The sequence below is a fragment of the Amphiprion ocellaris genome, chromosome 7 (assembly GCF_022539595.1).
Source record: "Amphiprion ocellaris isolate individual 3 ecotype Okinawa chromosome 7, ASM2253959v1, whole genome shotgun sequence".
NCBI lineage: Eukaryota > Metazoa > Chordata > Actinopteri > Pomacentridae > Amphiprion > Amphiprion ocellaris.
This window is the reverse complement of record NC_072772.1, coordinates 16238785-16251907: the sequence shown is the minus strand read 5'-3', so window position 1 is coordinate 16251907 and position 13123 is coordinate 16238785. Positions and strand designations below refer to the sequence as shown.

General features: G+C 43.0%; 1 protein-coding gene across 3 annotated transcripts in view; it reads left to right on the top strand.

Moving 5' to 3' along the window:
- The window catches only part of ankrd13b (ankyrin repeat domain 13B), a 60649-nt gene that overhangs the window by 14102 nt on the left and 33424 nt on the right, over nt 1-13123 (top strand). For 2 of the 3 annotated variants that reach the window (XM_035955205.2, XM_023285550.3), the window contains one exon: nt 11028-11163. In XM_035955205.2, coding sequence (XP_035811098.2) covers nt 11028-11163 — 136 coding nt within the window. Of the gene's footprint in view, nt 1-5657; nt 5677-11027; nt 11164-13123 lie in introns of those variants that run through there. The other variant, XM_055012326.1, reaches the window with a different exon arrangement.

The window sequence follows — 13123 nt, the reverse complement described above, 5'->3', positions numbered from 1 at the left end:
GCGGTACGAGACTGACGCTGTTTTCTGATGCTGCTCGGAGGTGTCATCACAACAAATTTCTCACATGCTGACTTGTATTGTTTAGCAGATTTGACAAGGTGTTGTATTGCAATGTTGGTTACACACAGAGGCGAGCTGATGATGGAGAGGTTGCTGGACCAAAACATGGGTCAAAACTGGCCCCTTTGAAACATCTGTGGCAACAACTTGCACTCAGTTAACAAGCTCTGAATTTGAATAAAACGTCTGAATAAGGCTAGCTCTTAAACACCAAGAGCTTGATGTGAGCTGAATAACACTGCAGGGATTCATTTGTCATGCTTACTTAGACTGACTTGCAACGACCAGCATAATGGATCTTATGCCTAGTAGTATAATGCATCACAGAGAAGTGCTAGAGGAAAAAATAAAAGCTAAGAAGACACTTGATGAATATTCTCCTATTCTTACTTTTTTAATCATCCTTTCACCCAGACAGGAGCTACGTCAGGTATAATGGAGGAGAAGGGGAAGTATACAGTTCAGTGGACTGTTTCGTTGTTTCCCCGTCATCCTCTGTTATACACACCACCGGTCAAAAGTTTTAGAACGCCCCAGTTTTTTCAGTTTTTATTGAAATTCAAGTAGTTCAAGTCCACTGAACAGCTTGAAATGGTACAAAGTTAAGTGGTGAGCTGTCAGAGGTTAAAAAAAGGTGAGGTTTCCTAAAACTGAAAATAATGTACATTTCAGAATTATACAAAAAGGCCTTTTTCAGGTACCAAGAAATGGGTTAACAACTTAAAGCTGTTCTGCAGCAATGGAGGCTGATCAAGCCTTGAAAGTTGGTGCTACCAAATCCTACAGATGTACCAACTTTTATTGATTACTTCCAACCTCCTCTGTCTGCATAAAAGTAGTGTCTGAACACACCGTGGCACCATACCCTCAAGAGCATTATTTGAACAGTATTGAATTGCAGAAAGTAGTGTGTTGCTATAAAAATGATGAGGAAAAGGCAGTTAACAATAGAAGAGAGACAGACCATCATAACACTTAAAAATGTAGGTCTTTCCTACAGAGAAATTACGAAGAAAGTCAAGGTGTCGGTGAGTACAGTTTCCTTCACCATCAAAAGGTTCAGAAACTGGAGGAAACTCTGACAGGAAGAAGTCTGGGAGACCCAAAGCCACTACAGAATCAGAAGACAAGTTGCTGACAGTCAACAGCTTCAAACACAGCTTAATAGTGGTTGTAGTTAGAAGTCTCAGTTTCAACTGTGAAGAGAAGACTTGGAGTTGCAGGTTTGGGAGTTGGGAAGAACTTTCTGAAGAATATTTGATTTCCATTGTGTAAAGAATGCCACGAGTGTGTTCAGCTGTTATATCTGTCAAAGGTGGCTACTTTGATGAGCTGAAAGTTTAGAATACCTTTTGGTTTCTAAATTGATTTTTTTAAACTTCATTTGTTTACTTGTTCTATGCTTTCATTTCAGAGTACAATGAGACATAATTTCCATTAAAAAATTGAAAAATTGGGTGTTCTAAAACTTCTGACCAGTAGTGTATATTGTAGTTTGTGTTTTTTGGCAGCATACTGTACTTTCTCTGACCTGTCTTCTTCTACATCCCCCTGTTCTTCTGTCATCACTCCTACTTTGTCTTTCCCTCCGTTCTCTTTCTGGCTTCTTTAACCTCACCACATGTTTCTGTTTATCCTGTCCCTTATTAGCACCCTTCTTTCACCCCTGTCTCTGTGCTGCATTTCAGCTGTTCACCCTCCACTTTTCCAGATGAATTGTAAAGCGAGCTGTAAAATATGCTTAAACTGATAATCACCAACATTACACATAGCCACTCAGAGGGGGAGCCGTGGATGAAGAGACAGCTGCAAGACAGTGCAAGTGCCGTAAAAAGACAAAAATGAAACAAGAGCCAAGTTGTCTTTCTTTTTTAAACCCATAATCTTTGTTTCATTCTTTCTATATCTCATGTGGTTACAGCAATATGTGAATGGTTTCTGTCCAACATACCATTTCCATTTTTGGGAGGGAAATGTTTTCCAAGACTCAGCATTTATATTCAGTTCATGCTTTTCACTAGCTTTCTCTCTCTGTCATGTCGTTTAAATGATGGACACCTAACTTTCGACTGTGCTTTCTGTGACTTTGACGGGTCGTCACATTTGTGCTGCGTAAGCACGAATCGTCTACGGCGTCCTTTGAGATGCTGCTTGCATTAAAATGTGCACACACACACACACACACAGGCGCACAAAGTGGCCCCATTTGCATGTTACACCTGGACCCCGTTCGTTATCCAGCGCACACAAACAAAGCTGACTGCTAGCTTTCTTCCTGTGTTGCTATGACACTCCAGCCCTCCGTTCCCTCCCGCTATTCCCCAGCCTACACAGCTCCTGAGGGGCTCCCTCATGTTGTTGTCTCCTTCAGCTCCCTTCTAACTCTCTCTTTCCTCCTCCCAGTATCTTTGTTTGCACTTGCAAGAGCAATCATTGCTCTTTTCTTTTCCACTCTCTCTCCATCTTCGCCCGTCTTAGATGTTACAGTTGTTGCTGACAGGCATTTTCTTACAACAGAAATCTCACTACCCACGTTATTTATGTCAGCCTCTTTCTCTCCTATTCTGTCTCTTTTGGAGAACTGTGGAGAGATTAGAGATTGTACAGAGATAGTGCATCCATTAACACATCTAAACCATGGTATCATGCTCTTATTATTGAGTTATGCCTCTCTAAACTCAATTTGCTACATGTTGAAACATTTTAAAGCACTGCGATTGTGAGCATTTGCACGTGTCATTGTGTCTCTCTCTGCATTCATTTACTCTTCCATTTTAGTGTGTATCCCATGTGGTTTCTTCATTTCCCTTGCAGATAGGATAAACAGAAGGCTGCAGTAACTGCTTGATGATGTTAATGCTGAGTCTTTGTGGCTTCACTTGTTCTGTTAACCTATGTTGGACCATTGCCACCAGTCATTTTTGATATTAAACACTGAGGACAGTAAGTATTCATGAGAGTTTCCTCATGCAGAGTTGTACTTGTTTTTAGGTCTGTTGCTCAGCTAGTTTTTTTTTTTTTACATGTTTAATACATATTAATATTCTAACTACACCAAACAGTCACAGTCTTCTCTAAATGGTCTCATTTCAATTCCTAGAAAGAGCTTTCCACAGCTTCGCTGAAGTCTTCATCACAGTGCTGATTCTGAGACATGCTACACTTACCTCCTAAAGTAATCCTTAATTAGAATTCAAGCCCTCGACGGACTGACCAAACTGACCTTGGATCAGCCTAGAGTGGGATAATGGTGGCCGTCAGCAGCTCTGTTTAATTGGATGGCAGATCTAAAATCAGTATGTTAAAAGTTGCTGATTTTGAAGGAGCGTGCTGCAGAGAGATGCAACATGAAAACAGCGGTGCATATAAAAGCCTGGGGAATGGACAGAGAGAGGGATGGGCAGTTTCATGCAGAGCAGTACAGGCAGTAGCTGATTAAATCAGATGTGCATAGATACACGACTTCTCATTAGGTGTACAAGCACCACGAGTCAAATAATCATACACCGATTCTAATTCATTGTTTAATATGGTCACACTTGTAGGATTTTTAATCTTTCTGATCAGTGATGACATGTTACACTTTTTCTATCATACGTTATCATTTGTGGCAGAGGATGTAAATGATTGTCTTGTCTGATTATCTTTTCAGTAAATGCAGATGAAAAACAAGACCTGTTACCCTTACAAACATTTCAGGTTTCTAGCAAACAGCTGGGGTTTAACTCTTGCCATTGTTGCCACAAATTTGCAGCAAGTTCATACGTTAATTTACAAATAAGGTGTTTAGCAAACTTGAAGTGGACTTATGGCTAACTTTGCAGTAAATGTATGGCAAACAGTCCAGTCTGTTAGCTATACCCACGTATCTTTCACAGGGACACATGGCAGCTGGAGACTTTCCCAGCTTAGACTGGGCGAGAGCCGTGGTGCACCATGGACAAGCTGCCAGTCCATCACAGGATTAACACAAAGAGACAGACAGCCATTCATTTAACATTCATACAGCCAATTTTAAATCACCATTTAAACTACCCATGCATGTCTTTGGACTGTGGTGTGAAGCCAGGGCACCTAGAGGAAACACACACAGGTAAAATGAGATCAGTCAACCAGCAGATTCAAACATTAAAGCACGAATTTGCAGCAACTTGCTTCAACAGTGAATATCCCAAGCAAAAGTTTCTAACTTCTAACTTAGCTGCTAATCATTAGCATAGCCACTGTGAAAGGAACTAATTTACGGGCTTGTGGCAGCGGCTTGTGTTTTGTTGTTCAGTTTTTGCAGTCTCTGAATGAGAGACATTTCTGAGACCACGAAGTGACAACAGACAGAGAGAGAGGTGGCTGCATCAGACCTGAAGTAGTGCATTTATCTGATCAATAATCAGCCAATAAAAGTACTGATACTGTTTTTTGGAAAAATGCCAAATAGCGGCCATGATAATTGGCCAGGTTAATAATTGAGGTATCCCTATTTGCTAGTCAAATTTATTATAATTTATTGCCAAATTTATTCTTACTGCCAGAGTGTTTCTGGGAGCCTGCCACTAGCAGCCAACAATAGCAAACTTGTTGCAGCATTTTCTGGAAAACTAATTTCTTTGCTGCTAATCAACCACAAGTTTGTGACAATTTTGCAGCAAAGCCAGTTCAAAGTAATAGAGGGTAGATTTTATCTTCCTAAATTATTGCATACAAGCTAATGTACAAAATTTTAAAAGTACTTTATAAGCCATTCTAGTTCGAGTATCAAAAACATAATCTCTGTTAGCTTAATAAAAAGCTACAGCCAACAATTACCTGAGTCTAGCATAAAAAATAGATGCACTAAGTGTAATCAATAATTCCATGTACTTTGTTTGTTAAATTTGTGAAAAAATGAATTATTTGTGTTAAATTATTTCAACACACTCACTAATTAACACCTCTAGTGTTGTAATGTGAAAAACGTTAAGATGTGTTGGTCATACATGTAATGTAGGGATGTATCCACAAGGCGGCAGTGTGAAGTCAGAGTGACATATTAAAAAAGTGACCTCCGGTGGATGTCTGCTCTTGTTGTTCATGAAGACCTCTGCCCTGTAGCATGTATTGTGCATACGTCCGCATGGACTCAGTTATCGAGTAGGTTCCAGATAAAACACCGATAAAACGTGAGCAATGTGTCGCGTGCTTTCTTTCACGTGGTAAAGTTACCACATATTTTTGGCGACGAGGTGAACTTTTTTATTCGGACGTGTCTGCCGGTTTGTTTCGTTGTTAGCTTAGCTAGTCGACAGTGTGCTAGCCAGCTAGGCGGCTACGGATGAGCAGCGGTACTGACTCGGAGGGAGCACCGCACGGAGACGACGCGGCAGAGGAGTTTCGCGAGGAGATGAGTCCTCGGGTCCAGGTGGCTACGTTCGGGACTATCGGTGAATTTGTGGAGGAAAACGAAGATTGGACGGAGTATGAGGAGAGGTTGGGACACTTTTTCCTTGCTAATGGGTTTACGGAAGAGGCAAAGAAGCGCTCTATTCTCCTGAGTGTGTGTGGGGCGAAGACGTACAGGCAAGGAACTTGGCCACGCCATGGAAACCGGGGGAGATCCCGTATTCAGAACTTGTCCAACTCGTGAGTAACCACCACAACCCCAAGCCCTCAGTGATAGTCCAGCGGTTTAAATTTCACAGTCATTTTAGGAAGCCTGGACAGTCTATAGCTAACTTTGTGGCTGAGCTTCGACAGTTGTCAGAGCATTGTGACTTTGGGACAGTATTAGATGACATGCTCCGTGACAGGCTGGTGTGCGGAATAAATAAGGATGCCATACAGCGCCGCCTGCTCGGAGAAGCCCTACCTTTGTCTTTCAAAAAAGCCCTGGAAATTTCCCAAGGTATGGAGATGGCTGCAAACAATGCCAAAGACATTCAGAAAGGACATGGAGGGTCACAGATGGCACAAGTGCACCAGATATGGAGGGAGTCTGGTAAAGAGGCTATTAAAGGCACAAAACGAGTGGAATGTTTTCGGTGTGGAGGACCACACTTTGCAAATGACTGTAAATTTAGAGATGCTGTCTGCCATGCATGTAATAAAAAGGGACATTTAGCTAAAAAGTGCAGGAGCTCAAAGGGGAAAGGCAAACCAACACGAGCAAAAGCCCAACAGGCTGACACACACCACCTCAAGGAGGAGGACATTGATGCTGTGTGTGCCTATAATATGTTTGGAGTTGAGGCAGATGATGATGAGATGGAAAACACACCGCCAGAGCCCTATTATGCCACAGTCACAGTCAGTGGGCAGGACATTAAGTTTGAGATTGATTCTGGAGCCACAGCATCGGTTATCAGTGAGGAAACCTATAAGCAGACATGGCAGTCTGACCTACCACCCATACACCCATCAAAGCTCAGGCTCAGAACTTACACAGGGCAGCCCATCCCTCATATAGGAGTGCTCTTTGTGGACATTGCAGCTGAAGGTCAGAGAGCAAGAGCAAGGCTGGTGGTTGCTAAAGGTTCTGGACCTAGTCTTTTGGGCCAGATTGGCTCCGCAAAATCAGACTGAACTGGCATGACATAAAGTATGCTACTGAGCCTACTTCAACTGAAACCATTCTGCAGAAGTACAGTGATGTTTTCAGAGATTAGTTGGGGATGCTTAAAGGGGTTACAGTGAAACTGCATGTTGACCGTGAGGCTCCACCACGTTTTTATAAGCCCAGACCTGTGCCATATGCCATGAAAGGCAAGGTTGAGGAGGAGCTTGAACGCCTGCAGCAACTGGGCATCATTGAGCCAGTCCAGTTCTCCAGGTGGGCAGCTCCCATTGTCCCTGTGCTAAAGGAGGACAAGACGGCAAGGATTTGTGGTGATTATAAGCTGACTGTAAACCAGGTCTCTAAGCTAGCAGAGTACCCATTGCCGAGGGTGGAGGACCTGTTTGCAACTCTCGCAGGGGGGCAAACGTTTCACAAAACTCAACATGAGCCAGGCCTACCAACAGCTGCTCCTAGATGAGGATTCAAAGGAGTATGTTACCATCAACACTCACAAGGGCCTTTTCAAATACAACCATTTGGTTTTTGGAGTGGCATCAAGCCCTGCCATTTTCCAAAGAACAATGGACACTTTGTTGCAGGGGATTCCACAGGTGGCAGTGTACCTGGGTGATGTTTTGGTCACGGGGGCCACAGAGGCAGAGCATCTCGCTAACCTGGAACAGGTGCTCAAGAGGCTCTCAGAGGCAGGGCTCCGACTGAAACGGGGCAAGTGTGTGTTCATGGCTTCGAGCATGACTTACCTGGGGCACAAATTCACAGCTGAGGGACTGTGTCCAGTGGAAGGCAAAGTCAGGGCCATTAAGGAGGCCCCAAGTCCCAAGAGCCTCCAGGAACTTCGTTCATTTCTGGGGATGGTCAACTATTATGGCAAGCTTTTGCCTGACCTCTCAAAGGTCTTGGCCCCATTGTACAAACTGCTTCGACATGACACAAAGTGGAAGTGGGATCAGGAGCAGGAAGCAGATTTTAAGGAAGTTAAGGAGCTCCTCCACTCTGACAGACTTCTGGTTCCTTTCGACCCTGAGAAAGACATTTCGCTGTTATGTGACGCCTCTCCCTATGGAGTCGGGGCAGTGTTGTCGGATGTGATGGAGGACGGTTCGGAGAGACCCATTGGTTTTGCTTCAAGGACCCTGACTGCAGCGGAGAAGGGTTACTCGCAGTTAGACAAAGAAGGTCTAGCGGTTGTGTTTGCAGTGAAGCGCTTTCACCAATACCTCTACGGCAGGCCATTTTCGATTGTTAAAGATCATGAACCACTTCTGAGCCTGTTCAGTGAGGTTAAGTGCATTCCACCACTAGCCTCAGCCAGACTACAGCACTGGGCCCTAACTCTATCAGCTTACCAGTACACCATATTGTACAGGGCAGGTAAGGATAATGCAAATGCTGATGCTTTGAGTCGGTTGCCTTTGCCGGAGGCCCCGTCTTCTACACATGTACCTCCAGAGACTGTGTTTTCCTTAGAAAGACTTGTAGACATGCCCATAACAGCAACTCAGATCAGACACTGGACTGAGAGGGACCCAGTCCTCTCCAGAGTCAAAACACTCTTTTTGCAGGGCTGGCCAAATGCCGTGGAAGGGGAGGAGCTGCAGCCATATGCTAAACGTAAAACAGAACTGGGTTTACAGGATGGTTGCATTTTTTGGGGGTCAAGAGTTGTTGTACCGCCTCCTGGGCATAATCAGATTGTGGATGAAATACATGAGACACACCCTGGAATGTCTAGGATGAAAAGTCTAGCAAGGTCCTATGTCTGGTGGCCAAACATGGATGAGGATCTGGAGCACAAAGTGAGGTCATGTACACAGTGTCAAATTCATCAGTACATGCCACCACCATCCCCTTTACATCCATGGGAGTGGCCTGACCGTCCCTGGTCCAGATTACATTTGGACTTTGCTGGTCCCTTTCTGGGACAAATGTTGATGATAATGGTGGATGCTCATTCTAAATGGATAGATGCTCATATCATGAATAACATCACAGCCACCTCCACCATAGACAAGACAGGTTTTTTTTTTTTTTTTCAGACAGGTTTTTGCAGCCCATGGTTTACCTGACAGCCTAGTCACAGATAATGGACCGACATTCACAAGTGAGCTGTTCGCTGAATTTATGCAACAGAATGGCATTCATCACATTAGGACGGCTCCTTTTCACCCAGCTTCAAATGGTTTGGCAGAGCGGGCTGTGCAGACTGTAAAAGAAGGACTGAAGCAGATGACAGGAGATTCTCTGAGCATGAGGCTCTCTCGTTTCTTGTTCAAATACTGCCTCACACCACAGACAACGACTGCACGCACCCCAGCTGAAATACTGATGGGACGCAGGCCTAAGTCAAGGTTGGACCTGCTGCGCCCAGACATGAAGGCACGAGTGAAGGAGAAGCAGATAAACCAGAAAAACAGACATGATCATCGTGCACGGGAGAGACTGTTGAAACCTGGTGACCGTGTCTATGTGAGGAATTTCAGCAGTAATAGCACTCTGTTATGGCTGCCTGGGGTTGTCCTGAGACAAAGTGGTCCAGTCTCCTATGTTGTTAAATTGGCAGATGGACGTGTGTTTTGCAGGCATCAAGATCATGTGCGCTTGCACCATGACACAGACTGAAGTGGGCAGCTTCACAGAGTGACCTTGGTTGGGACAGTCCACTATAGGAGAGTGTTCCCCAGTGACAGTGCAAGAAAGAGAACCCCAGGAAGGGTTAGTGGTTCCCTCTGATGAAGTGGGACGTCCTCACACAAGTCCACTAACACCAGGCTCCCCCAACCCACCATCACCCATGGTATTGTCTAAGTCTCCCGAGGTGCTGCGCAGGTCACAACGCACTCGCAGGCCTCCAGAAAGACTGAATGTTTGATTTGACATTTATGGTTGATTGAACTGTGCCATGTTGTTAAAGTGTTTTACTGGCAAAATGTGGTTGGAAAAAAAAGGTGCTTTAAGTTCACAGATAAGTGGATGACCTAAGTCTCCATTGTTATTAATTTGTGTTACTCTACTTGGGGAGACATTGAAGCTTAAAGAGGGGGAAATGTAATGTGAAAAACGTTAAGATGTGTTGAGTTGGTCATACATGTAATGTAGGGGTGTATCCACAAGGCGGCAGTGTGAAGCCAGAGTGACATATTAAGAAAGTGACCTCCGGTGGTTGTCTGCGCTTGTTGTTCATGAAGACCTCTGCCCTGTAGCATGTATTGTGCATACGTCCGCATGGACTCTGTTATCGAGTAGGTTTTAGATAAAACACCGATAAAACGTGAGCAATGTGTCGCGTGCTTTCTTTCACGTGGTAAAGTTACCACATCTAGCTCTAAAGGTGCTGGTATTTAGATTTTTTTAACCTTGTACAGTGAGCTTTTTCTCCCTGCTTTCCCTCTGTATGCTAATTTAAGCTAATCGTCTGCTAGCTCTAGCTAGTTGCAAACAGCTACTCGGCTTACACTTATCAAGAAAGCAAAAGTCTTTTTCAAAAAATAATGTTGAACCATTTCTTCACCTGAAAAAGCATGATGAAAAGACAGTAAGGTCCTTTCTCTTGTGTTTGTTTGGTTTAAATATACCCCAGAATCCAAAAGCACCAGTAAGTTAGTATTCTGAGCATCTAAAATTAGCAGTAGCTTTCCACCAAACTTCTTGTAATGTTTGAGACGGTTTTAAAAGCCCCCTGCCATGGTTCTTCTTCATTCAGTGTATCAGAGCGTTGGTGTGATTGATATGAAAGATGAACACTAATGTAATATGACTGACAAATGAGCTCTTGTTGACATGCTTCTAAATACAGAGCGGGGCTGAGAACTGAAGGGATGCCTCAAGCATTAATTATACTTTTTGTTCGGCAACGCTGCTCAGAACATGTATTTTTGGTGACAAAGACGCTGCAGGTTATATAGTTTGCAGGGTGGCACAGCAGGTTGATGAGCTTATTTCTGCTACCTGCCCACATTTTTCTTGCCAAGATTCAAACTGAAAACCTTCTCTGAACCTTAAACTGTGTTCCAAGTTTTGAAGGCCAGCAGACAGAAGGCTGCATAAAAAGCTCTGGATGCGGAGGCCGGTTTAACAGGGCAAATAGTGCTGTCTGTGTTTAGCTGAACCCAATCCATCCAGCTCAGAAAATAAGTGGAATAAAGGAGTGCGGCCATGTTGGAGCGGTGACAAATCAATTAGCACCTGTCACAGTCTGCCGTTCCACCTTTCTCTCGTCACTGGCACATTTGTATCATTATTATATTTTTCTGTTTCTACCCCCCTGTCTGAGCTAGAAGAGCACTGCAGTGATATACAATTAACCTCAATTTTCCCTTGTCTTACTTCATTTTACTCTATAGTCCACACCCTGCTCTCCATGACAGCTGGTTTCAAAAATTCTCCCTTCTTTTTCCCTCCTCTTTTGTTTCTCTTCCAGACTGATTTAGAGTCTCTGGACCCTCGTGGTCGGACTCCTCTCCACCTGGCCGTCACGCTGGGCTACCTGGACTGTGCCAGAGTCCTGCTGCAGCACGGAGCTGACGTTAGCAAGGAGAACCGTAATGGATGGACCGGTGAGTGTGTGTGTGTGTTGTGCAGAGGAGTGCATTTGTGGTAACATGCACAATGTACAGTAAACACAGGCTATATATTGCATGGTGCATGGGAGCTGGAATGCGTTGCACAATAAAAATGCCAGCAAATTTTCATGAACAATTTTGCCTCCTTTGAAAAATACTCTTGATTGTGCATCTAATGGTATTTGTACATACAGATGAATGCAACAGCTGTAACTCTGACTCCATTGGTAGAACCATGCTGTCTATTAGATAAGGACAAAGCCTCTGGGTCTAAAAAATCTATGTCCTCTAATGCCGCCAATCTTTCTAACAGCCAACAGGAGCCTCTGGTTGCAAAAAGAAGTCTATGGTAAAACTACTACTTCTCACTTAATTTGTGACCTCAGTGAATATTTTCATGTAGAGTTTATGGTCTCAATTGTTAGTTTTAAGTCTCTTTTAGTGCATCATGATGTTCACTTTGTAAATTTTGGTCCCTTTCAGAGTAAAATAGACAGTCAAGCAGTTTTCAGGCAGGGCCACCCTGTGATTGATAGATTGCCACCATCTGGCCATGCATACTGTCCTTAAGTTCTCAGTCAGATCCACCCCTTGCTTGGTACGTCTGCTTTTTAAAGAGCGCTATGATGAGTTCTGAGTTCTATGCTTCCAAACAATCATTTTATCGAAGTTTTTATATAAAGCTTATAAAGCCTGACCCTGCAGCCATGAGTTCAGTTACAGCCCATGGCTCTTTGTTGCAGGTCCTTCCCCCATTCTTCTCCCCACCTTCCTGTTTTCATCTTGCTACTATGCTGTCAATAAAGCCGAAAAGTAAAAAATATAAACAAAATGTATAGGTAGAACAGTACCATTCTTTCTCATGAGGCGCAAAATGTGGTCATTCTCACTGTCACTCATTGCCTTTCTTAAATATAATACAGAAGAAAATTCTTTGATCTGTGAAAATAAAAGAGGACATATTTAAAGGCAACTCTTTTAATTTTAAAATATTCTGAAGCAAAAATCTCATAAATCTTAAGTAGTTACCAAGGACCAAATCAGTAACTGCTGTGTTTATGCATAAGCAATAAAAAGAAGCAAATAACGAGTTCCTGTCCCACTGTTGGCATTTGGGACTTTGTGCTTTGGGCTTATTGGTTCACCTTTTAATATTAGTTCCTCAAGATGCATCAATCTAAATGTGAAAAACCACCAAAAGTGGGGACAGGCAAAAAAAAAAAAAAAAAGCATCCACCACTTAATTCTTATCAATGTGGGCATGTCAATCTGTGGGTTGGGTTGCCAATAAGCAATTATGATTGTGCTGCAAGCCAGTTGGCTTTTCTCATCAATTGCTGGATGTGCACAGTGTGTATAATCATGTTGATGTTGCCAAGTTCTTTGTTCCTTTGAGCCACAGCAGACTCACACATTCAGGCTAACAATCTAAATGTCAACTAAAAAAAAGCCTTTGACAAAAATTTGAATTGCCGTTTATGTTAATGAGTTCTGCTTAGTCAACCCTGTGATACATTTCAATTTATTATTCAAAATTTCTTCAGAAAATGTGGAACATTCTGCATGTTTGTGAAACAGAAGAGCTTCAGTATTCCAGTAAAAACACAATCATAATTTTTGGTACAATATGAAGACTCTGATTATATACAATGTGACATTTATTGTACACTGTGTTTGTACAGTAGCTTGCCATTCTTAGCTTGATTTTACATAGGGAAAAGGGTTTTTTCTTCAGTTGTGTCCTTTTAATAACTGTTTGGAAAATACAGTACAAACCCCACGCCATGCTTTCACAGTGCTTTCAGCCAGACGTCTCTATACTGGCACTGTACAAATGTCATGTAATGATCTGCGATGGAAGGATAATGGAGTGTGAAATCAATTCATTTTTTAACTTTGAACTTATATTCACCCATTTTACACCCTTTATTTTGAAGTTGTTTGTTTTTGCTGG